Source organism: Ambystoma mexicanum, chromosome 3q, assembly GCF_040938575.1.
Source record: "Ambystoma mexicanum isolate Mex_15411 chromosome 3q, UKY_AmexF1_1, whole genome shotgun sequence".
In the NCBI taxonomy this organism is placed as follows: domain Eukaryota; kingdom Metazoa; phylum Chordata; class Amphibia; order Caudata; family Ambystomatidae; genus Ambystoma; species Ambystoma mexicanum.
This window is the reverse complement of record NC_090926.1, coordinates 529,164,412-529,188,410: the sequence shown is the minus strand read 5'-3', so window position 1 is coordinate 529,188,410 and position 23,999 is coordinate 529,164,412. Positions and strand designations below refer to the sequence as shown.

General features: G+C 43.5%; 1 protein-coding gene across 6 annotated transcripts in view; it reads right to left on the bottom strand.

Moving 5' to 3' along the window:
- TENM2 (teneurin transmembrane protein 2) overlaps positions 1-23,999 on the bottom strand; it is a 3,863,575-nt gene that overhangs the window by 2,750,506 nt on the left and 1,089,070 nt on the right. For all 6 annotated transcript variants that reach the window (XM_069654289.1, XM_069654288.1, XM_069654292.1 and 3 more), the window contains one exon: positions 5,804-6,079. In XM_069654289.1, the coding sequence (XP_069510390.1) occupies positions 5,804-6,079 (276 nt within the window). The remainder of the gene's footprint in view (positions 1-5,803; positions 6,080-23,999) is intronic.

Sequence of the window (23,999 nt, the reverse complement as noted above, 5' to 3'; positions counted from 1 at the left end):
GGTAGTTCGGATGCAGTTGGAGATAAATTCACAGAATCCACACCCGCAAAAACTAAGACCGCGAGAAAGTTGAAGAAATTGTCCTATTCACCCATTGCCGGAGAAGGAACAGATGTTGCAATGGAAGAGAATGAAGTGGACTACAATGAAACACCTTCAATATCACTGAACATAGCGGAAGACGATATCAGAGATTCTACCTTTCATGTGAGTGACATGTCCTCAACGTTACAGGCCGAACCAGCTGGGATGCAGAGTGACAGTATAAGGAAAGAGGCCAAATTCATTGTATTCGATAGTTGTTTGATTGATATTATTATTCGGTTGAAATGTGGGCATTCGGTAGGTGGGGAAGTATGTGGGGAGCCATTGATTAATGTGACTCGTGCAATTCGAGGCACTAACCTTAAAATACATGCCACCTGTACAAAATATCAACCTTTCTCATGGTCTGCACAACCCACGCTGGGACAACTGCCAGCAGGCAATCTACTTTGTGCAGCGGCTGCACTTTTTAGTGGTTCAAGTTTTAAAAAATTAGAGTCTTTCTTTCAGTTTGTGGGAATCCGTTTCATTGCGAAAACTCAGTTCTACAAATACCAAACCGATTATCTATTTCCAGCCATTAGCAAAGCTTGGAGAATGGAAAAAATGTCTATTGATAGTACATTCGCGGGCAAACGGTTCAGGCTAGCCGGTGATGGACAGTGCGACAGCCCAGGATTTTCAGCCAAGTACTGCACCTACCACTTTCAGGACATGGAAAGTAAGAAAATTGTGAGTTCGGTGGTTGTGCAGGTGTCACAAAGTACATCCTCAGTGGCCATGGAGAAAGTTGGCTTTGTAGCATCATTGCAAGAACTACAATCGCGGGGAATGGTGATCGACCTGATAGCCACGGACAGACACGTTTCAATTGCCAAGACAATGAGAGAAGAGTACAAAAATATAAATCACCAATTTGACGTTTGGCATCTTGCAAAAACAATCAATAAAAAATTGTCGGCTGCAGGTAAAAAAAAAGATATGCAAGGTATTTCACAGTGGTCCAAGTCAATCAGCAACCATCTTTGGTGGAGCTCAAAAACATGTGGAGGGTCGTTGGAAATTCTACTGGAAAAATGGCGGTCAATAATGCTACACTGTACAAACGTGCACAGCTGGAACACGAACCAACATTTCCACAATTGTGAACATGGCCATTTGTCCACAGAGGAGGCACGGAAGAAGAAGTGGTTGATTCCTTCATCACCCACTCACAAAGCCATTGAAAAGATTGTATTTGATAAAACTATAACAAAAGCTTTGAGGGGACTCACGGAATTCTGCCACACAGGAGATTTGGAGGTGTTCCACAATATGTGCCTAAAGTACTGGCCAAAACGATTGCATTTTGGCATGGAGGGCATGATAAATCGGACTCTTTTAGCGGTCTTGGCACATAACCATAATGTCGGCCGTCAACAAAGTAGGACGACCGGAACTTTAGGGACGCTTCGCTACAATAAGGCCTTCACTAAAAGAAGTAAACAATGGGTGATCAAACCAGTGTTTGAGGATATGCAATATGAGTTTATTGAGAGACTTATTGTTGACGTCCTAGATAGGCACATAAATGGAGTTGTGAACGAACCTGTGCAGGTGACAACTGCATTGCCACCCAACATTGCCTCTGTTCCATGTCCACCTAAAGAAGAGCTCATTGAGAAATACACATCACGGTTTAAATGATTGTAATTTGATTGTCTGTTCTCTCGAGTCTCCTCATTTCGCAGGCCCATTGAATATGTTTATATATCCAACCTTGTTCATTTGCGCATTAAATTAAACCAAACAGTAATAAAAATGATTTCTCCAAAAATATAGAATGTCTCCGTATTTATGGTTCTGTGGGGCAGCAAAGCACGCAGACAAAATGCAAAGATGGAGTGTAAATTTCAAGTCCTGTAAGACGGCCTTACACTGAATGTAGCTAACTAGGAATGTGTGTTCATTCAAAGTGAAGGTCAGCTGCTTTGATTTTTTCTCGGGTGCCAGAATGGCCCACGACTCAGTATAAGGTTCTATTGTTATTTGACCTTGACAGGCCGGGACCACGTAAGAAACGATAATGAATATAATTTCAGAAACGAAAGCCATTTCATGTTCGTTCATTAGAAGAAATAAAACGTCGGCATAGAAGGAGTGGTATTTCGGGGCTGCCCTACGCACAGACACAATGGAAAATGCAAATATAATGTAAGTAACTCTTTAGATGAGTTTATACCGCAATTTAATTACTATACAGTAGCTTTAAAGACGGGTTAAGTTGTACTTGTTCATTCTATGTGGCATATTGTTTTGTACCGCGCACTATCTTGGGGAGAACCGTCTCCTTTTACGGAAACCTTCCTCTTTGCTTCTGCTTTCTCTCTCCCTCTCCCCTGCTACAACTTGTCCACTGTCTGCGACCTCGGTCCTGGGCCCTTCCACTCTCCACCTGCACTCCCTGTCAACCCCTGCACTGGGGGACTATCTCAGTATCCTACAGCCCCCCTTGACGTATAAAACCCAGTTGCACTGTCCTAGCTATGAAATAATTTCCAGACCTAATATATAAAATGAATAATTTTAATAAAGATCTGATGGTGAGACTAATTTCCTTTTTTTATGTTTTTCAAATAGATACATCGTCCATTATTGTCTGTGTCACGAGTACCAGACACCGGCGGATGGCTTCTATAATCGCCAGTTGCTTCTCCGCGTGAACAACGTTAGCACCCTGACCATTTTGTGGGACGATCGCCAAGTACAAGTATGCCCTAACGCGGTACTAACGGCTAGATGCAACATACAGACCGTTGTGGTGCCCTAATGCCTCGTTGTTGGAATAGCCATGCGATTATCAGTGCGACCGAAGAGCTTATTTTATCGTAAACCAACACCCTGTCTACTGCACACGAACATCGCTTGCCTCAAGACGAAATATTTTGGATCGAGAGCAAATAAAAATTCATTTATCTAAGACCCTGTGTACAGCAAAGGAACATCGTGTGCCTCGAAACAAACTTTTCGGAACGTGAACAAATAAAAATGCATATCGCTGAATATTCTCAAAACATTTGATGTCAAATAAATGTACTTTGCCAAATGTACAATCTTGCCGTTTGCTTTTAAACCACTGTTTCATATTCCGAATTGTGGCGCTGTATTGTGAGATGATCTAAGACCCTGTGTACAGCAAAGGAACATCGTGTGCCTCGAAACGAACTTTTTGGAACGTGTGCAAATAAAAATGCTAATCGCTGAATATTCTCAAAACATTTGATGTCAAATAAATGTACTTTACCAAATTTACAATCTTGCGGTTTAATTTAAAAGTACAGTTTCATATTCCCAATTGTGGCGCGCTGTGTTGTTTGAGCTCATCTGTGTTGATTTCCTGGTTCTGTGTGGAGTCGCGTAGAAGACGCCTGGGCGCGTTTGCCTACGCAGCTCAGTCACGTCACGGATAGAGGCGGGGAATATGAATGTTTTGATCAAGTCTGTTTCAGGGGCGGGGGATTTGATTTAGTGCCGCAAAAGCAGGTGAGCCAGGGCGATGCGGCAAGTGAGAGGATTATCATAAAATGGCGGATGTTTTCGAGTGCGTTAATGGACGAAAAGTCGGGTAAGGTCCATAGGAAAGTTTTCTACGATCTACCGATTTATGCTTAAAAACACATGGCCGAACCATAGGAACAATAAAAAAAAAGTCCCGGAACTATCCTTTAAAGCTTGGGGAAGGGAACCCTGAGAAGATGAAAGAGGAACTGTGTTATATTTCTTTTGTTCTGTTAAACTCGGACACGTTGACGCTTGGGGAAGGGAATCCCAAGGAACCAAAGAAACAAAGTATTTGAGAATATTGCAAGGGCCCTGTGGAGGAGGCCTTAGGAGCAGCCCTTTTTGATTGAACTATTTTTTGTGATACTGACCAAACTACACCTCGTGAGAATACTACCTCAAACCAACCTTGGTTTCCTATTTTCTGTTGAACCACTAAGTTTTCCTTTTTATAGACTTCCTAACACATTTTTGTAAAGAGTGAGGGCAAGGAGAGGTTTAGATACTGGTGGATTACTGTTTTGGACTTTTAGACATGGACAGCACAAAGAAACATCAGTTAAGGGAACCATCCTTTTACAGTGAGGGCCAGTTAGGCATTACACCAACCCAGCAACCTTAGTAAATAAAGGTTTTAGAACTATAACACTTGAGCCTTTGTCGCTCTTGATACCATGTCTTTCTCACAATCCCTACAATTAAAATAAACTACATGAACCCACAGCTCAGTTTCCTAAAAACTGTTGTCCGCATAATAGAAGTATTTGTTTTTGAATGAGTAGTTTCACAAGCAAACAACATCTTTAGATGTGTACACTTCAATAATATTCAAGGGAAGGGCACACAAATTGCAGTGTATTTGTGTGGACTGTCAACAAAAAATTAAACAAAGTTAAATAAAGAGGTGAATTTATGTTTAAGAAGCAGGTGTCACTTTGAAAATGTCTTTTTTTACTGTTACATGTTAATGTGCAAACAGGGACATGCCCAGTACGGGTGAGGCCTGCTTTCATCATTAACGGCCCTCAACTCAATGGAATTCATAGCCCATCCTTTCCCGTGGTGTTGGCTTCAGGCCAGAAGAAAGAACAGTGTCCAGTGATAAAGTTGTCATGGAAAAGATCGCACTCCCACGAATATCAAGCACTTTCCCCAAATATTCTTGGAGTGGAGTTTGAATAGTAAATAATACCCATCATACAATATGTGGGAGAAGGCTTTTAGGGCTGCAGGCAAAATAAATTGCCTACCTGGTGACTTTTTTCCCCTGGGCACATTTTCAACCGAAAGAACAGGCTTAGCAAATAAAGTCACTGTAAACTCGCACAATTGACTGCTGTTCTAAGGAGCACATTTTAACACTTGTGTAAGTGTTCTTTGTCAGTGGGGGAGGCGTGTGTGGGAAAAGCAGACATTCGAGGGGGGTGGGGGGACAATTGCCCCTCTTTGCTCCCACCTGGGGACACCAATGTTCAGTGAGCAAATTTCATGTGATGAGCACAACATCTATGCGAATATGTCAAATCATGTCACAAATATTTCCCCTGGTGTAAAGATGCCATTATCAACACTTAAACAATGAAGCTAAACACTGGGTTGGAGTAGAGTTTCATACACCAAGATCAAAACCGCCCCTTTCAATATACCAAAGTAGCATTAGCCTCAAGAAGGTCTAATTCTTCTATCACAGCTTTCAAGGCCAACTGTAACCACACCATTTACAACAAGCACAACATATGTGTCTAAAGTAATTATTAAAATGATAATGATGATATTACTAGTAATAATAAATCATCATCAGCACATTATAATGCATTTATGATTCAGCATTGGAATCTGATACAACTGGCTACATATAAGCAAACGTCTTTTGTAGAGTTTAGTTTTACAATCAAAACAAAGCGACTGAGATTCTTGATCTGGAAATTGAAATGTGCAAAACGAAAGCTTTCTTTTTTCTTTGCAAGACTTAAAGGAAATCAGCAATACTAGTGATTCAAACTTCCATTATGTGTACAGGGCAATTCTAGTTTCTTCCAGTGTAGCTACCCCTTTCCTTTTGTTATTAATGTCTTTACCAGCACATATAATTCCATATTTGAAGAAAACTAAATCTCTACTTGAAAACCAACTGTAAGAAAATAACTCTGGTGTAAAGATACAACTCAGTGCCCGAGCAGCCGATACATTAAGAGACACATTTAGGAAACCGGCCTACCGTTCTCATCGTCAGACTTAGTCTCATTGTCCGAATCAGTGAGCGTGAGGGCTGAGTTTTCACGGCTTGACAGGCCCGAGCTGCGCCGAGATTTGATACCTCTTCCCCACAGTCTTATGGCATGCTCTGGAGACATGCCTGCCTCCGCATCGGAGTCGGCGTCAGACCCTGTGCTGAGGGAATAGCCAGGGTGAAGTATTCCTATATCCGAACAGTAGCCACTTCGGTGGGGGGAAGGTTCACAGATGCCTAGTTCTGCCAGAGTGAAGTTAGTTCCTAGGAGAACAGTAAAAAGAGAACACGTTGAAATCTAGACTAGGGGACACCCTGCACCCTTCTACCCAAAACTATTGTTTAAAATAGACATGAGCATGGTCATTCTCAATTTTCAGTGGATATTAACATTACAAAAAACACATTCTAAATATGTCTATGTTAGCAAAACATAGGTGATTAATGTGACACTGTATTTTGGATTAAGTTGTTTTTTTTTCACGCATGCGTATATTGTTCGTTTATTGATTATACTTACTTCAATCTAAATGAAAGCTACAGTTGTCATTATTAAAACCATAGTAACATCTACAACAGATATGTGCATATTGGAATACTGTAAACTCCAGCCACTTTTAGGGAGTGGCATAAATCCTACAACTAGACGTGCTTCCTCCTCCTATTATGATTCTATTTCATGTCTGAAACTCTGTAGTCATGGCACCTCCAGACCTGTGTTTCGGAATGGAGCACCCCATTTTGGGATCGTTGGCTGTGCAAAGACCTTCTTGGATTTTTGCTGTGCCTCTTGGGAACTCTGGAGCTTGGGCTGACCCACAGTTCTCCAAGGCAGGCAGGCAGGCAGGGAGCTGTTTGGACCACTAAGATACTGCAGAGTGAAATGCATCAACTCCTGCAACAGTACAGATTCCTGATCAATTTGCTCAATGGCCCATAACTGGAATTACAAGCAAAGGGTTGACACTAGAACTCAGGCTCTGGACTTCCTGTTGGATTTCTCCCACATGAGGAAAACCATAGCAAAGGGGCAGCTGTTTATGTGAGTGTTGCAAAATTGTGGCATTCCCCTGCAGGTCTGAAAATTATGGAATTGAGCTGATGCTATAAATGCAACACAGTGGAAGACCTAACATTCTGCCTGTGTTGACTCTGTACAGGTTATTTCCTCACGCAACTGGATACCTCAAAGGTCTTCAAAGGCACTTTTTCTCACACTACATGCATTCCAATGTGAAGGCTGACATTCAATATGAAGCATGGAGAAGCAGTTGGAGTTAATTTCTCCAAAATAGAATACAGATTATTCTCCTCTCCAGGTACTGGCACTCCCATCACCAAGTAGGAACTTAGAACAACACAATATAATTGCTGAGTGTGAATGGTGTGGAATGTATATGGTCCATACATTATCCGGGAACCACATTAGATCACTAGGACTAGCCAAGTGGTGTGCAGTGAGACAATGCAGTGGTAGGATTCTGAGTCATCACAAGTCCCCATCCACACTTGAATGATAAATTGCTTGTATTTTCCCTCATTTCCACATAGCCTTCTCACTATAAAACATGACCCAGATTACCCGAAGCCCATGGTAACATTTATACTGAGAGCTGATAATAATGATATAAGATATGATATTGCATTTATAACACACTTGTACACAAGTGTTTCTAGGCCTCACAAGACAAGGGAAGGGAAGACAGAGGGGAGACAAGCCAAACCATCTTACTAGGCCTTGTGACATTCAGATGGTGCAAGTGCGAATGAGGGGTGAAGTGGGAAGTGCAAAGGAGAGGGTAGTGGGAAGTGCGGTCAGGACCAATAAGGATCTGGGTCAGTGCGACAAGGGCAGTGTGGCTCTGGGTAAGTGCAGATTAGAGCCCCTAACTGCACAGTGGGCAAGGTGACAGTGCAGGGAGAACTAGTCATAGAGGAGCCTGGTAACCAGTAAGACTCTGAGGTACAAAGCAACCAGTCGGCCCATCAGGCAAAGGGTTAGCAGGGAATGGTGGAGAGAGAAGGAAAAGGAGAAAAAGAGGGTCTTGAACTGCTTCCGGTACTTCAGTTGGTCCAGCTCAAGTCTGAGAGGAGCAAGGGGGCCGTTCCAGAGGGAGGCACCTGCAGAGAAGAGAGATCTACCCCCCACTTTCTGTCTGGAGAAGTGTCAGACCCTTAGAGATTTGAAGGTAGCTGAGCGGGGGGGGCTCGAGAAGGAAGGTTACTGCCGCAAAGAGAGTTGGATGTAGTGCGGACTCCGGTCCCAAAAAGCCTTGTGGACGATTCAGAGGGCCTTGAACTTGGTCCTTGCAGCCACTGGGAGCTAGTGGAGAGATTACAGGGCTGGAGAGATACAGTCCTTTGGGTAAGACCAAGGATAAGTCTTGTAGTCCTTTTCTGGATTACTTGGAGAGGGTGCAGAGTAGAGGCAGGCAGATTGATAAAGAGACTGTTGCAGTAGTCCATCCTGGACAGAACCAGAGCTCTAGAGACATTGAGCTTTTGGGGCAAAGTGAGAACGGGTAGAATACCTCTGAGGAGGGGCAGCTGGGAGTGGGCCTTATTGGCAAGGTTTGTGATTTGAGGAAAAAAGGGAAAGAGCAGAATTAAAGATGACACCAAGGTTTTGATCCTCGCAGGAAGGCAAGGGTAGAGGGGCCAAGGAGGGTGGCCAGAGAGAGGGAAAGCGGGAGCAGGGGTCCCAATGAGATGGATCTCTTATCTTACTCGCTTAAAGTAGAAATCATTGGAGGAGCACACATCCTGATTGAGAGAGGCAGTCAGGAATGAGCAATGCAGAAGAGGCGACTGTGGGAAGCCTGAAAGAGTGCTGAGTGTCATCCGCATAACACTGAAAGCGGGAGGAGAAGGTGGATATCAGGTGTGCCAAAGGGGCCAGATAGACATTGAAGAGCCAGGGTGAGAGGATCGAGCCATGGGGGACACCACATAAGGAGAGAGTAGTGGTGGAGAGGAAGGACCCAAGTTGGACCTGGGAGGTTCGGGCCAAGAGGAAGGAGGTCAGCCATGCTGATGCTATTTTGCGTTTAATAAATGTGGGTTAACAGCTAGTACTTCATGCCATAGTTGGCCAAGTCATTAGCTGTTACAATCTATTTCTGCTGAGTCCTTTGGCGTCCTTTGAAGTCTTCACTTTGGTTTCTGTGCCTCTGGTAAGGAAGCGGTTAACATCTGAGGAGGAGCCTGCCCGCTGAAATAGCATTTGCAGGTGCGGAGCGAGCAGAGTCCTGCCGAGTCCTTTGGTGTCCTTAGGCGAACAGAGGTGGTGTGAGCGTGTGCCTCTGCATATTTGCTGGATTTGTCCTGTCCGTCTACTTCCACCTGAGGCTGAGCCGTGGAGGTGCTGGTGTCAACATTGGGACTCACACTGGCAAACTGCATCTACATGTATAGTACGCGTCAGTGTTGACTGGACCCTGAGAGCGCGGAGGGAGAGTCAGACTAAGGCCGCTCCCTTAGCCATCGGGCGTGCCCCGCTCTCATGAGGCCTGGTTCGTATCTCACTCTTTTTGGCTGGTCCATAGTTGGTTTGTGACATCCACGAGACCCGTGGCCCCAAGGCCCTTCCATTCTAAACGTATGGATCCTGTCCCGATCCGTTCTGCTCTGCCACAGCTTAGAGTCTTGGCATATTGGTATATTGGACACACAACCTCTAAAACCTTCCCAGAACCTTCCCGACACTTTCCTGGAGGGCTGTCAAAAAAACAAGCACGTTGCTAAACACTCTGCTGAAACTTAATATTGATAAAGTGACATTGTCCCATTGTGACTGCTAAAGTGGTTATTTTGCACTAGTATCTGGAAAGCCATTAGGAAATACGTCTCTGTCTGTGTGATCTGCTAAGTGTATTCCATTTTGCCTCTTTCAGTGGACTCTCTGTTGATGCTGCAATATAATTGTCACACCATTGCACTTTTCTATTGACCCATTTTGCAAAAGTGGGCTGCACGGCTTCTTTCCTCTCCCTCTCCATTTACCCTTTTTCCCTTTTTTTGTGTGATAGGTTATTTCCTTCCTTGGCGGGTTGCAAGATTTAACTCTCCCCCCGTGTTTAGGAGTGCATATCACGCAATGTTATGCACATCTGCTATATTTTTGCTTGGTTTTTGCTATCAGTGGGGCTACGAGGATAGCTTTGCTCCCCTCTCTCCTCCTTTTTGGGGGAAACTGAAGGAAGCAGGTTTATTGCCTCCTGCGGGTCTTGCATTTTATTAGATTTTTGGGCACAATTTAAACAATTTATGCAATTCATGCAATTTATGTTTTGTGCAATTGCTTTTAGAATTTGATTTGTACTGCTACATTTATCATCTTTTTAAAACATTGGTGCTATTATGTTGTTTCATGTTTTGGTTGTGCACAATGAACTTTAGGACAGTCGGTCTGTTTTTTGGCTGCGTGGCCGTGGCACTTGTTCCTGTCTATCATCGGGTCTTGGTACCCCTTGGAATTACGCTCTTTTTTTTTCTTCTCATTCTCTTTTCTTTGATTATCTCTTCACTAGTTTCCTTTCTTCTTTTAGGGGTCCCTGTGTGGGCCGGTCAAGGTCCCTGCCTCAGGGATGGTAAAGCGTAAATTAAGACAGGAGGCAATCACGGCCACAAGTGCCAAAAAATGAAAACATATAAGAGTGCCTAAAATAATTACAAATCCTGCAGCCAGGGCTCGTAAACCTAGACAAAATGTGAGCCAGCTTTCGTTGCACACGTACTTAAAAACTATGGCGGGGAACCTTGCCGATAGAATAAAAGTGACTGAAAAGGCCATTTGGGAAGTGGCATCCTCAATAGGGAACTCTAATACGACGACGGGTGGGGAATTGGGAGAAGTGATTTCCGTCCCCAGCAGTCCGTGCAATTTGAGGACCCAATCGATTGTCACAGGGGGAACCTCAGGGGTGCAGCCAGTAAACAATGATATAGAAACGTCTGGCACCCCTGGGGAAAGAGTAACAACACCGGCCATCCCCAGGACGGTTGAGGAGACCCTAGATGACCGGGGGCCCACATCACCTTGCAGGGATGATTCCATAGCATCATCTATAAAAGATGATGACAAAACCTGGTAGGAGACGCTATTAGACAATACATTGAAACACCTAGTGTCATTATTAGATGCAAATAGGGGTCATTTGATGGGGTGCCCTCTCCCAGATGAACAATGGCAAACTAAATTATAGGCCACCCATGCCCTGTTGCAAACAATTAAGAAAGACGTCATGGAAACGTTGATGATAATGGATGACTCAATTAGAGATTTGAAAATGAATGTCAATGACATTAACTTAAACAGCACTGGGAATGGACTGTGCCCAGAGCAAACCGCACCAGGGGAAGCAGTGAGATGGGGCAGGGGGAGTTGAAGGGTATAGTTATTAGTGATATTCCATTACGGCCCACTCCCACAACAGCACTAATTAGTCATAACGACATAGAGTTGCCCATGGAGGAGACAAATACCCCTGTGTGTCCAGTTTAAAAATGTGTGCAGTGGGTGAGAAGGTGGGGCTAGCACATTATTAAATCTCCCCCCACGGGAGGCCTCTCTGGTTGGTGTGATAATGGCGGTCCAGAGCCTACCTGCGGGTGTCTCAGAAACCACTTCATCTTTGATGAATAAAGCTATACATTGGGTCAACTCGAATATAATGGGCCCCAGCATAATCCAAAACATGTGCTAATGGCCAGAAGAGTGGGCTGAGTGGGTCCCACCGGAGAGTCAATCAATGGTGACTGTATTGTGGTGTCATTCTCCAGCCCCTTGTTGGCTGGTCATATGGTGACTTCCAACCTAACAAGGGGTTTCAGGGCAATGGCTCAAAACTAGACTGCAGATTGGTGGGTTTGGACTATTCTTACCCCCAAGGGAGGGTGGCGGCACTGCTAGCAGAGGGACGAGGAGAATGGCGTTCTGAGGGAGGGGGCCTCGTGTTGGGGAAGTGCTGTTCCATCTGCCAGCCGGTTTGTGGCAGATGTGCCTTAAATGGCTACTGTGGGGAAAAATGACCACACTTGACCGGGGTGGATTGAGCCTAATTGGAATTGAGTCTACAGAACCGATTTGAGTCGCTTCTGTCGATGGATGCCCATGATTGACAGGAGGGAGTGCAGCGTTCGGCCCTGGGGCAGGGCAGTGGGAAACACTGCAGGGTATGAACAGGAGGGAGTGCAGCACTTATTGCTGGCAGGGGAATCAGGAAATTTCTCGGGTCTTGAACAAACTGCAGTGGACAAGTACGTTAAATTTGTTTCCTGGAATATAGCTGGCTCCAAGAGTAAATTGCAGTTGCCTGAGAATGTGGATTTCTTGAAACACCACAAGATCATACTACTGCAAGAAACCTGGGAGCTGGAGTTGCCCTGTCTGAATGGCTATGCTTCTTATGCTGTCCCTGCCAAAAAGAACAGGAGAGGGCGGAGTTCTGGCGGTTTGGTAGTGATGGTTAAAGCCGCCCTACCCTGTGGGGCGGAGGTGGTCGAGACATGAATCGAGTTTTTACAACTGTCCCATGGCACAGAAGGGTTTTTATTATAGTACAAGCAAGCTAGAGGGGAAGGTTTTGTCTAAACTAAAGGAATATTTAGACACATATATGTCTGACCCAATGAACATTAAGACAATACTTATTTGTGGTGGGGACTTTAATGTTAAAATGGACTGTGGTCTTTCAAAGGACTTTTATGAACCCATTGAGGAACAAATGCTTAGGGTTTTTTAACCAGAAATGGAGGATAAAAGGGCCTGTGCTAGGGGCCTCGAGTTGAGCACCTGGCTCTTCGAGTGGGAGCTGCACTCGGTGAATGGGAGCATAGACCCAGATGTTTACGGCAAACGTACATTTAATAACCATTTGGGTTCTTCCACCATAGATTATTTTTGTCTTACATTGGACCTTTGGAAACTCATTGTGAGTTTTGAGGTCGTTTTGGTGTGGAATAGTGACCATTACCCATTGGTGTTAACAAACAAGGGCTTAATTGACATAGTGGCATCAGCTCCCTATCCTTTGTGTCGAGTAGACAGTGATGTGGCATCACAAAGAAAAATTAAATGGGGGAAAATCTTGGGTGCTGGTTTGCACTTGGAAATACTAGCCACGCAACAAACTGCCCTAATGGGGATTATGGATGAATCAAACAGCCAACAGGTAGTGGTAGGCCTCTTCACGATTGTCCTGGAGGCCCTCACATATGGCTTCTCAGTGGTCCCTAGACAACCGGGAAGTGAAGGAACGCTGGGCTGGTTTGACCAAAAATGCAGGTTGGCAAAATCAGCCCTTTTAGATGCCCTAAAGCGACCTGCGGTAGACAACCGCAGCATCGCCCAAGCATGTATTGACTATCGCAGGACGGAACAGCAAAGAAAATTTGAACTGGAGGTCACCTAGAGGCAATCAGGGTAAATGATGCTAAGAGCTTCTGGGAATTTGTACAGAGTGGGTCCACTGATAAGGGTAATCTAGGCACACAAAGAACCCATGTGGGGGCTGCAGACAGGGTTTCCTATTTTGGAATCTTGTATGATGATGGTCGAGCTGGAACAGAAAAGCAGTGCACAGGAGTGGCTTTACGTTTCTCATTGGAGGAGGTGACCAAAGCGATTGTGTCACAGTCGAGAAATCGAGCACCTGGCCCGGACGCCATACCTGCAGACCTCTTTATGAGCCAAATTGATCTTTGTGCCCCGTTGTTGACTGCAGCTTTTAATACTTGTCTAAGCTCAGGGCATTACTCAACCATTTTTCCCATTTTTAAAAAGGGTGACATCGCCAAACCTTCTTCCTATCGCCCCTTTTCCCTATTGGACACAGTGTTGAAAATCTTTGGCTGGGTGCTGTTGGGCCACATGGAGTATTAGCTCATTAAGAGGGAAATCCTGACTGTTATGCAATTTGGCTTCCGCCCTGGTTTGGGCAAAATGGAGCAGGTGCTCAACCTGTATCTACTGGTTTCGAACTATGTCTTCTGTAAGGGTGAGGTGGTATATCTGCTGTTTATGAACTTAAGCACAACTTTTAATAAAGTTGATTGTGTCAAACTGTGGGCCGTGCTTGAGTCCATGGGCTGCCCTGCGGATAGTCTGGTGGTGTGTTGGGAGATCCACTCAAGCACCAAAGCCAATGTTCGTTTTTGGGCCAGGGGTGTGGTGCACTGAGTGGTTTGACATCATACTGGGTGTACATCAGATGTGTGTATTGACCCCCATATTAATTACTCTGTATATATATATGGGCTGCAGCAGGTGTTGCTGAAAAACTGCTGTGGATTTTCTACAACAAGCGTGTAGGCCATTTCCAGTTCTGGCCTATGCCGATGACACAGTGCTTATGGCCAGAACTCCCAGGGCATTACAGGTCTTGGTGGATGCCTATACCTCCTTCATGACCGGCTTAGGTCTCAAAATTAATTTTGCAGTGGAGGTAGGAAGTCCATCAATATGTGCCCTATAATCTGCAAGGGGGATGTCAAACAGTGTGTGACTGAGTATGAGTATTTGGGTGTCAGATTCTTGGATTCTCTAACAAGCAAGGCACATGTTACAAAACAATCTTTGAAGATGTGCCAATACCTGGGGGGTCTCGCCAGATTCTCTACCAAATGTAAGGGACAACATCTGGAATCAGCACTTAAGGTTACACCATGCAAGTCAAGGCAGCCTCTTTGAATGGAGCAGCTCTCTGGAGGTATCAAAAGCCTGTTGATGTGCAGGCCACGGAAAATTGTTATTTCAAAAGGTTACTGGGACTCCCTGGCTCCTCTGCTTGCACTTGGGGAACAGAGAATTGGGGATGACTTTTTTGAAGGACGATTGGGCAGCTGCCCCAACCATGTTATGGCTAAGAATTTGGGGCAATACTAATGATTCACTGTGCCACTTTAAAATAAAGGCAACCCTGGGTCGGGAACTGTGGCATAAAATACCCTGGTTAAAATCACTCAAATAGCTGATGGGTAAGGCAGTTCTTTTGGTTGTGCCTCCTGCTATCAGGATGCTACAAGCCAAGGAAGTAAGTTCTTCCAAGGCATCAGTAATGAGGGACATTGTGGCCAAGCGATCCAACGTATCAAGGGTGTCTCAGGCAGATGGTTATCATCAGCACATAAGTGGGATGTCTACTCTACAGCCGTATCTTGTCTGGGCAAGGGTAGGCCATCAGAGCTGGCCTATTACTAGGGCTTGTTTTCATTGCTTTCATCTGAGGCGTAATACAGCAAAATGGACAGGATACCGGGACAATCCAAGCTGCCCCATCTGTTGTGCCCTGGTTGAAAACTTTACCCACTTCATTTTATTTTGCCCAGGTTATGGGGTCATCAGCGAGCGGACTATATTGCAAGTCCTGAGACGCACAGACTTGCGTTAACACAGGCTAGCACTTTTTTTTAAGGGCAGAAACAAAACTGTCAGCTTGGGCTCTGTTGTATCTGAAGACTGCCATGTCCCACAGAAGGGGGTCTTTGAGAAGTCAAGGGGCTGCATCTTGAATATATTGCTGTAGATTTAACAGCAATTTTATTTCTCAGCAACTGTTTCAATATGTATTGTATATCTTTGCATTTTAAATGCACCAATGGATTATGTTTTATTCTGAAATGTTATATGTATGTGTTTAATGAATATTTTATTATTCGAATACACTTTTTCAACAACAACAATCTATTTCAGCAATTTGACCTTTATTCAAAATGAAGCCGCCCATTATGGCACAGTTACAGATCTTTCTGTTAATGGAATAACCTTAATATATCTTCCCTGTTCTGATTTATGGGCAACTTTTCCCTTTGGTTTGGTTATTAAATTAATCTTTCAGAGAACTGGCAAGATTAAACTCTAAACCCAATCAAACCATTAAAATAGGTTTGCATTTGGAGATATTTCAGTTCCAGTGACTAAGAAAAAAAAACATACTTAAAGAGATCATATGTGGGACTTCATATTGGTCTGCATGCCAGAACCTACTTAGTGTCCAACTCACAGCCACTTATAAAGGATGATCAACTTATGCCAAAAGGCATTCATAAGGGCAAACACTGTTCAACTACTGGAACGCATGAAGCTGTAAGCATACTTTGTGTGTACTGTGGCCTTTCACAGCCCGAAGGCATCAATCCTTACAGAAAGCAAATCTTTAGAGGCCGATAGGCATTTTATCATGGAGTAGAATCGAAATTTGAATTAGCACAGAAAAGAAAAGCACTCAGAATTCCATTCTTATGAGCGGACACATTTTGACATCATTTGTGAGGCATAATGCATGAATCCTTCAAGCCCAGTAGCATGGCCATCGCTGTACTGTCAATCACAAGCACCTTGGTATAAGTAGTATTGTTCCTACAAGAAAACAAGAAATCACCCTCAGTTACAACATTGTTAGATTTCAGGCTACATCAACCTGAGTGCTAGAAGGCACGTACGTTTCTTGTAATCCTGCAAATTGGCCTTAGCCATGTAGTCTGTACTCAGTGTATTGCCAGCTGGGGTTGCACTTTATTTCCTCTAGGAATGGGTCATACAGAACCATCGCCAAGTTTATCAAAGAGTGTTTCACTCCCTTACAACTGAAGTTCCTTCTATATCCATAGAATCTCAATCTAGTGACACACCAGACGAGATTGGGGGGAATTCATTTGCTTTGTAGGAGCTGGAGAATACATCAACTTGTGGGAAGGAGCAAGGTGGAGTGCCTTCAACAATATTCAAATTGATTAAAGAATTAGAGGATTATTGAGCCATCCTAACCCCACATGTTTTAAATCAATTAGTATTCTGTTCATCCTTTGACAGTAGGTAATTTACTATGAAGTAATTACATTGAAATTACTTTGAAGAATATTGGTATTTGGGGTTTAAGTGGTCAAAAGGGAGTGGGGAGGGTTTTGGAAGGGGTAGAAATGAAGGGGAATGAGGTTATGGGGAGGACCCCCCCCCCGAAAATGTGAATTAAAATTTAGAAGTAAACACTTTGTAGTAAATGACCACAAAGTAATTACTGTTGATGAAATGACATGGAACCAATCAATTCAATCAAATACATCTTTTCAAGTGGGAACACCTGAAGGAGATTAGTTCAATGATGAGGGGGCAATTGTTATCCTCTACAGACCTCAACGATGTTGAGCTCCCCACAAAAGAAGTGCATTAGGGCAATGGTATTTCTTGTCTCCAAAAGTTCAGTTTCATTTTAAAGTTGTTATATTTTCTATAAAAGCTAGATCCAGGCTCTTTAACAAATACCTTGATTCACTGCTAAGTGTATTGCACAACTTGGAATATTGCTGTTTGTCTTGCTTCTTTCAACGCCAACCAAGATCAAAAACAGAGAACTTATGACAGTTTTTTAAAAATATTTGTGAGTTTCTCATTAACTGCAAAAAGTCACATATCCTACAAAAGTGTACATTTTCAGTCCATCATTTTCTAAATTCAGAGCACTGGCAGGTCAGAGGAAGGATGTGGACACTCAGAGGACATGTTTCACGATATTCTATTAAAGTAACACTATAAGGCTTTCCTTTCCCTATCGCTATGGATGGTCCCTGCCTATGTTACTAAGGTCATTGGTGAATAGCCAAAGAAATAAGTCTGCTATCCAAATGTACCCTAACAGGCCTACCACTATGTAAACTAATTTAGGTTAGGAGAATGACTCCCTTCTCCTGAGGGTACTTCATTGTAGGATGTTTCCTTAATATTAATACTTAATCCTCAAATAGTCTCTCGTGATTTCTTGAATCAGTCTCTGTAAGTCTTCAAATTGACAATTGTCCTTTCTGCCCTCCTTAACAATCACTGTCGGAGACCTTTTATGAGATTGTTATTCTTGGTTGATGTTTTTAATGGGTCATGGGAAATTATTATTTCTCCAATAGACATTCCCACTGGGGCAATTATAGTCCAGCTTGTTCTGCTCTGCTTGACTTTGCATATGGTTCAATTGCCTAGTTCCTCTGACCTATGGTTCATAATACTCCTTCTCCTTTATATAATATACTGCTTGTATAGAGTATTGACTTTCCTTTCCCTTTTCCCAGGTTATTGTTACCCAGTGTTCATTTCTCTCTTTATTTAGATTGTTAACAATCTGCTCTTCAGTGTCATAAGTACATTTCAGGTTTAACATCACCTCTTGATTTCTACTGGGATGAATTGTTGTTATGTGATAATGATTCCCTCCGTGCCTAACGTTATTCCCATTCTACCTATTACCTTCAAATGAGAAGGAGAACCTCTTCAGGAGCGTTGTTCATCAGAAATGTTCTTCACTGTTGTTGGTTTCATTTAGTCTGTATTTTCTTCTTCCTCACAGTGTCCCAGTCTATCTGTGCTGACAGGAATCCCTGCTGATCTCTGTTTACGGTGGTGTTGGCAATGGTTTATGTACCAGCTGTCCACCACGCATCACTTGTGGTCTCGCCAGCATCTTCTTCTGGGCTCCTGTCCTGTCGAATTCGGCGCCTTGGGATTTGCTGTGCCTCTGGAGTCCGGCTCTTCACTTTCATGCAAGTTTCAAACTCACAGGCTTCTTTGCTTCTGCTCACTTTCCCCTCTCGCACCTCTGGTGTTACACAGCTCGAGGCCTTCCTATGCTTGCGTATGATCTCCTCTCTCTGTCCATTACTCGTTGGTACACATTATTTAACATGGTATTCCCAGTGGATGGGATGTCTTGATTTAAAGGAAAATGTTCTTTTTCCATGTGACAAAAACATCTCTTAAGTGTTTCTTCTGCCCAGTCTTGATAGTTAAAAGTCTTGGATACTTTATAACATCCCATGTAGGCCACAGTGAGCATAGCTGGATGGAGTTCCTCATAGGAACGGGAGTCCTTGTCCCTTAAGGTGGAGTCCCATCTGCCTCTACCCCTAGGGAGGGTATTGCAGAGTGGCTCACCTCCCTGCCCTCACAGAGGGTGTGGGGGTTTATCACAACAGTTATAAACTGATTTCAAATTGTAATCAAGAGTTTCACATTGATGAGAAGTCATTAAGCCTGCTGCACAATTCATCAGACAATCAAAAGGTAACAGTTCGGAGAGAGCTGGTGTTCAGGCTCAAATATGGTTATATTTCCTCAATTTCTCCCTTTAGTATTTGTTGTTGCTATTCCACTACAAGAAGTGTGTGCCTTTCTGGACACATGGTCTCACTTGAGTCTGTGCTCATTGATGTTCCACCGGCAGAATTACTGCAATTTAACAACTCAGCAAAATCATGACTTCACTGTGATTTACATAATTGTCAAGGAAGCATTACAAATGTAGATTTGTCCCGAGTATCTCACCAAATAATTCAAATGTGGCTTATGTGGACAAGAAGAGTATCAGGAAGGCTATTTTTAGGAGTATGGTCTCTTCACGTGATCCACTTTAAGTCAGAGCCTATTGAACTCGGAGATTCACCCTTGTTTGTATGTAAAATCATTGGTCTTTTGGAGTACTGTGATTGCACAACTCTGGGAACCATTCTTTTGCTACTGCGACAAGGTGCTCAACGAGTCATAAAACAAATGCAAAATGTTTTCACTTTTGATTACAACGTTTCTTTTGCAAATACAGGCGATTTGGTTCATGGTCTAGTTGGGATCACTGCACACCTTTCCATTAATCTTTGAGGGAGATCCCACTTCCCTAATCTTCATATTACAACAAGTCACATTGCAGTTTGAATTCACTGAAGACTGGGCAGCCCTACTGTCTGGCTGGCAGGATGTGGCCTTATCTCACCAAATACCTAAATATCAGGGTGCCTAAGCACTGCACTCTCCAAAATCAGCATGGGACTATGGCAGGCTGGCAGTTGTCATGGCATCTGGCTCAAAGGCATTGCCTCAGAATTACCTTTCTCCGGATCCCTAGTGCCCAAACCATGCAGCGTGTTGACATCAAACTGACATCCCCAAGAAGCAGAGTGCCAACATGAACATGAGAAATCTTTGTACTGATACTATAAAAGGCAAAACAAAGATGTCTCTGACATTCTAAACATTGTTAGAGGCTTCTGTCATTCCCTGTCCCAAGAGTAACTCTTTTGCTTGCCTGATGTTTAATACTCTGTTCTGATGGTGGCTTGTTTCTGAAGTTGCTTCTGAATTTACATGTAAATTGTGCTACCTGGGTTCTGACCGCAGATTGTTTTTGGAACTGCTTATAGTTTCCTCATGTTTATTGAGCTACCTGTGTTGTGACCTTGGCTTGTTTAGTGGGTCTGCTCCTGGATATCCATGTTTTTCTTGAAGCCTGTGAGATCTGCACTTAGATAATCTGTTGAACTTCTTTTAGACTGGGTGCTCATGGCCCCCTGGGGTATGTCACTGTGTTTTCTGTTAATTTATTTGCTTTATTTGTTTTCTGCATCTTGGCTACGTCATTGGTACATTTTCTCATCTATTTTTCTGGACTATGGATTCTAATTCTCCATGCCTCCACCAAAAACAAATTTAAGTTAATTGCCATTTTCCCTTATACTACATGAATTAGGGTCCTGGGGGGTGGGGGGGGATTGTGGGATTCAAGTTGTTCTCCTTGTTAATATTGGTATATCGCACAACTTTTTGTCTTCAGTGTCCAGCCTATGTATGCTTCCTTTCACATGCACAGTGATCTTGGGAGAAAAGGTTTCCCTGTCAAAGGAAACTTCATCCCAACAATCGTTTCTTCCAGGCGTTATCAGTGGGCAGCCTGTGACGCTCAGGAACTTCCTTGGAGACCTATTGAGGAAATCTGACTGTGTTCTCATTATCTCTGTTTTTTCTCCCTCTCCCTCTAATTCTCTCTCTCTCTCTCTTTCTCTCTTTCTCTCTCTCTCTTTCACTCTCACTCTCTCTATTGCTTTCCCCTTTTCCATTCTGCTCTCTACTGCTCTTTCCTGATCGTATTTGCATCCCTCAAGATCACCCTACTCCCCATTCTCTGATCTTTTTGTCCTACTTCACATCCTTGCTAATCTCACACTTAAACCTCTCAATCTGCTGGCTTCTTATACCCCTACCCTAACCTGCCTCGAAGCTTCCCACCTATCCCATTAGCTACTTGATTCAGCTGCTTGCCCGGTCCAATCTGACAAATAACCTTGTGGCCAGGACTTTCTCTGGAAGCATTCTTAAGGAACTTTAGCTCTGTCCACATTTCAGCCTACATCTTTGCCATGTGGTTCATGCGGTCACTGTAGCCATGTGTTCTTTGCTCCCCTCCTGAATCAAGTTTGCCCTTCCCTACAAATGTTTTGAGGAGTTCCTTCATGGTCCCAGCTCTGCTGCTGTTTATTCACTGTTGCCTAGTATTGATAATGGGCACCCTGTTAAATGGTTGGTTTTATCATTTGGCAGTTGAATGGAGACGTCTAGTCTGTTTACACTTGAGAAATGCAAGGATATTTGGCGTGTTACAGAACAGAGTACAGCACTACTGCACAGGATCAATGCATGGGTGGTGCATTGCTATGATGCAGTTGTTTCAAGCTATGTTTTGCCAGTGTAACATGGACATATAAGTAAGGGCAGGTTATTCAGTCAAAAACGATTTTTACATATAAAATGCAAATACATTTTTCACAGTTAAAAGCACACATCGGTACCTTCAAAATGCACACCATTTCTCACCTGAAATGCCTATGTTGCAAGAGACACATTTGGTAATTAACAAACTAGTATCACTAACAAGACTAATAATTATAACTCATTAATAAAAGAATGTGTCTTCACTGCAAAAAGAGGCAGACTATGAAAATCAGTTTTAAACACACATTCAAGTTTTTTTCTTTCTTTGCCTTCCTGTGCTCTGTCCACAGTAACTGCAGGAAGCAAAGACTTCGAATAAGCAGGAAATCAGCTTGTTACAGTTGCAACTGTGCAAGAAGAACCATTGTTAAAAGTAGGAGGATAGAACATGATTGATTCTGATTGGAGCACTTCACATCAAGCATCATGTTGGAGGCTGTGACTAGTGCTTTGCTGCAGAATCTGTGGGAAGAAAGAGAGAGACATCTTGACACAGCTCGAAGAAGGACAGGGTTGACAGCTGGGGAGGCCTGATTCCTAAAGCAGATTCGACTCGGTTGCAGAGACTGGCTTTTCCAGTCGACAAGTCCCAGTTCGAGTGACGGCAGATGCTTGTCCTTGCTGGGTGAACCCCTCCAGAAGGCGAACAGCCCAAGAAGTTACATGCTGAATAAGCCTGGTAATTATCTCGCTGAGGTGTGGGGGCTGAGTGTGTACGAGAATATTCAGTCAGTGTAGGAAAGGAGATTCCTGTGCTTTACTCACGTGTTTAATGTTGCAAATTGAGTTCTTGTCTCCGCCACTCTCTTTTCAGTGTATCACAGATAATGCTGTTACTGTGCTATTTCATTTATTTCTGTAAAGAGTGAGATCGTGCTTAAATGCAACTTTTATAATACACAAAAATATCTGAAAGCAGACGGGTAGTGTGTTTTATATTTACCAATACAGTGCTGATGATGTGGGGAGATGTTTAGACAGTGCAATTGTCATTTTTAAGGTAGCTAAACATAAGATTTGGCTGCGGCTGTGTGCACAATGTAATTCCGTATGAGCCGGCAAAAAGGGAGGCCCGGGACATAGTTCACTACCGTATATAAGATAGTGAAAACTACCACATGATAGCTCGCTGCCGTAGATAAGACAGAGAGAAATTGCCCAGGGTGGCACACTAAAAATGAAAATGTGGTGTTCCTGAAATGCAAGCCTGAGGTCTTTCTAGTGATTACACGAAAAATCTAAACAATAATAAGGGGTTATGGATATTGGGGCCACAAATAAAACAAAGGAATTATGCTCACCAAAATACCACCAATCACGCATACCGACCACGCATACCAACCACGCATGTCTGTGTGCTGAAATAATGCATGTCCACTGTATTATTGTTGTACATGGCCCAATCTGAATACAAGGAGTGATTGTTGCTAAAGTATTTTTCGGCGGTAAGAAAATACCGTCTGGCCCCAAATCTCCACAAAAATACCCAACAGTAATCAGACCATTATTCATGTTCTGAGCAGGGTCATTAGACATTTTGCCAGGACTAACCAAATATCACAGTTGACTAAATGTTGAATGTTTTTTATCCAGCCTAAGGGCCTCATTACACGGAAGGCGGTAATGGTTAACGGACACCGTTAATGGTAACGGTGACCGTTAACCATTACCGTCTTACTACGAGGTCCCTTAGCGGGTTGGTGCTTTAACGCCTGCTTTTTGCAGGCGTTAAAAACCAACCCGCTAAGGGACCTCAGAGCTAATTACGGCACCGCAAAATTGCGGTGCCGTAATTAGCGCCTTCCCCATTCCCATAGAGCCCTATGGGGCAGAAATGGGAATGGGGAAGGGCAATGGCGGAAGGGGGATTTACCGCCCCACCAACCTTGGAATGGGGCGGTAAATCCCCTTTCCGCCAAGGCGGTGCCGGTAATTTACCGGCATGGTCCAGGGTGCTAATAGCACCCTGGATCACCGCCTTCCGTGTAATGAGGCCCTAAGACTCTCTGCTGGGTTGTGCTCTTCAAGAGAGCTTCTGGCAAAGTCTGTACATAAAAGCGTTTTCATGTGGGTATGTTTCAGATCTCTGCTAGGGGTTCTTGGGAGATAACATGAGCACTCCTCAACACTTTAGTCTTGTGATTTCCTTTTAACACCTTCTTATAACCTTATTCAGTCTTATCATTTCATAAATGGAATGTGGCTGTCTCCCAAATCTCACCTTTGTTCCTCCACCAACTCGTCTCTTTCTCCTTTCTTAACCAACTTTCAACAATTGATCAATTGTTCCTTTGCTCCACCTGTCATTTCTCTTGGCTCCTCTCTCCAAAACCTGAGGTTACTCTTCTCTTTTTCACCCAATGGATCATGTTTCTTCTCCTTGCATCTGGAAAATCTTGTTGCTCACTTTGCCAACCTTCAATCTCCACTCTTCACTAGGTTTCTTATTTCTGTTATGGCTCCCATCTCATGTATTGTTTCCAACTACATCTCACCCCATCTTGATTTTCCTTATCCTCATCCTGATTATCTGCATCAACCTTTCCCATTCCTGCTCCGTTCTCTAGCCTTCTCCAAAGCCATTCCTTCTCCATCCATAACCATCCAAAAGGGAACTTCTGGCTCCCAGAACAGCAGTCTCATTCAGAAAATCCCTATACCTTT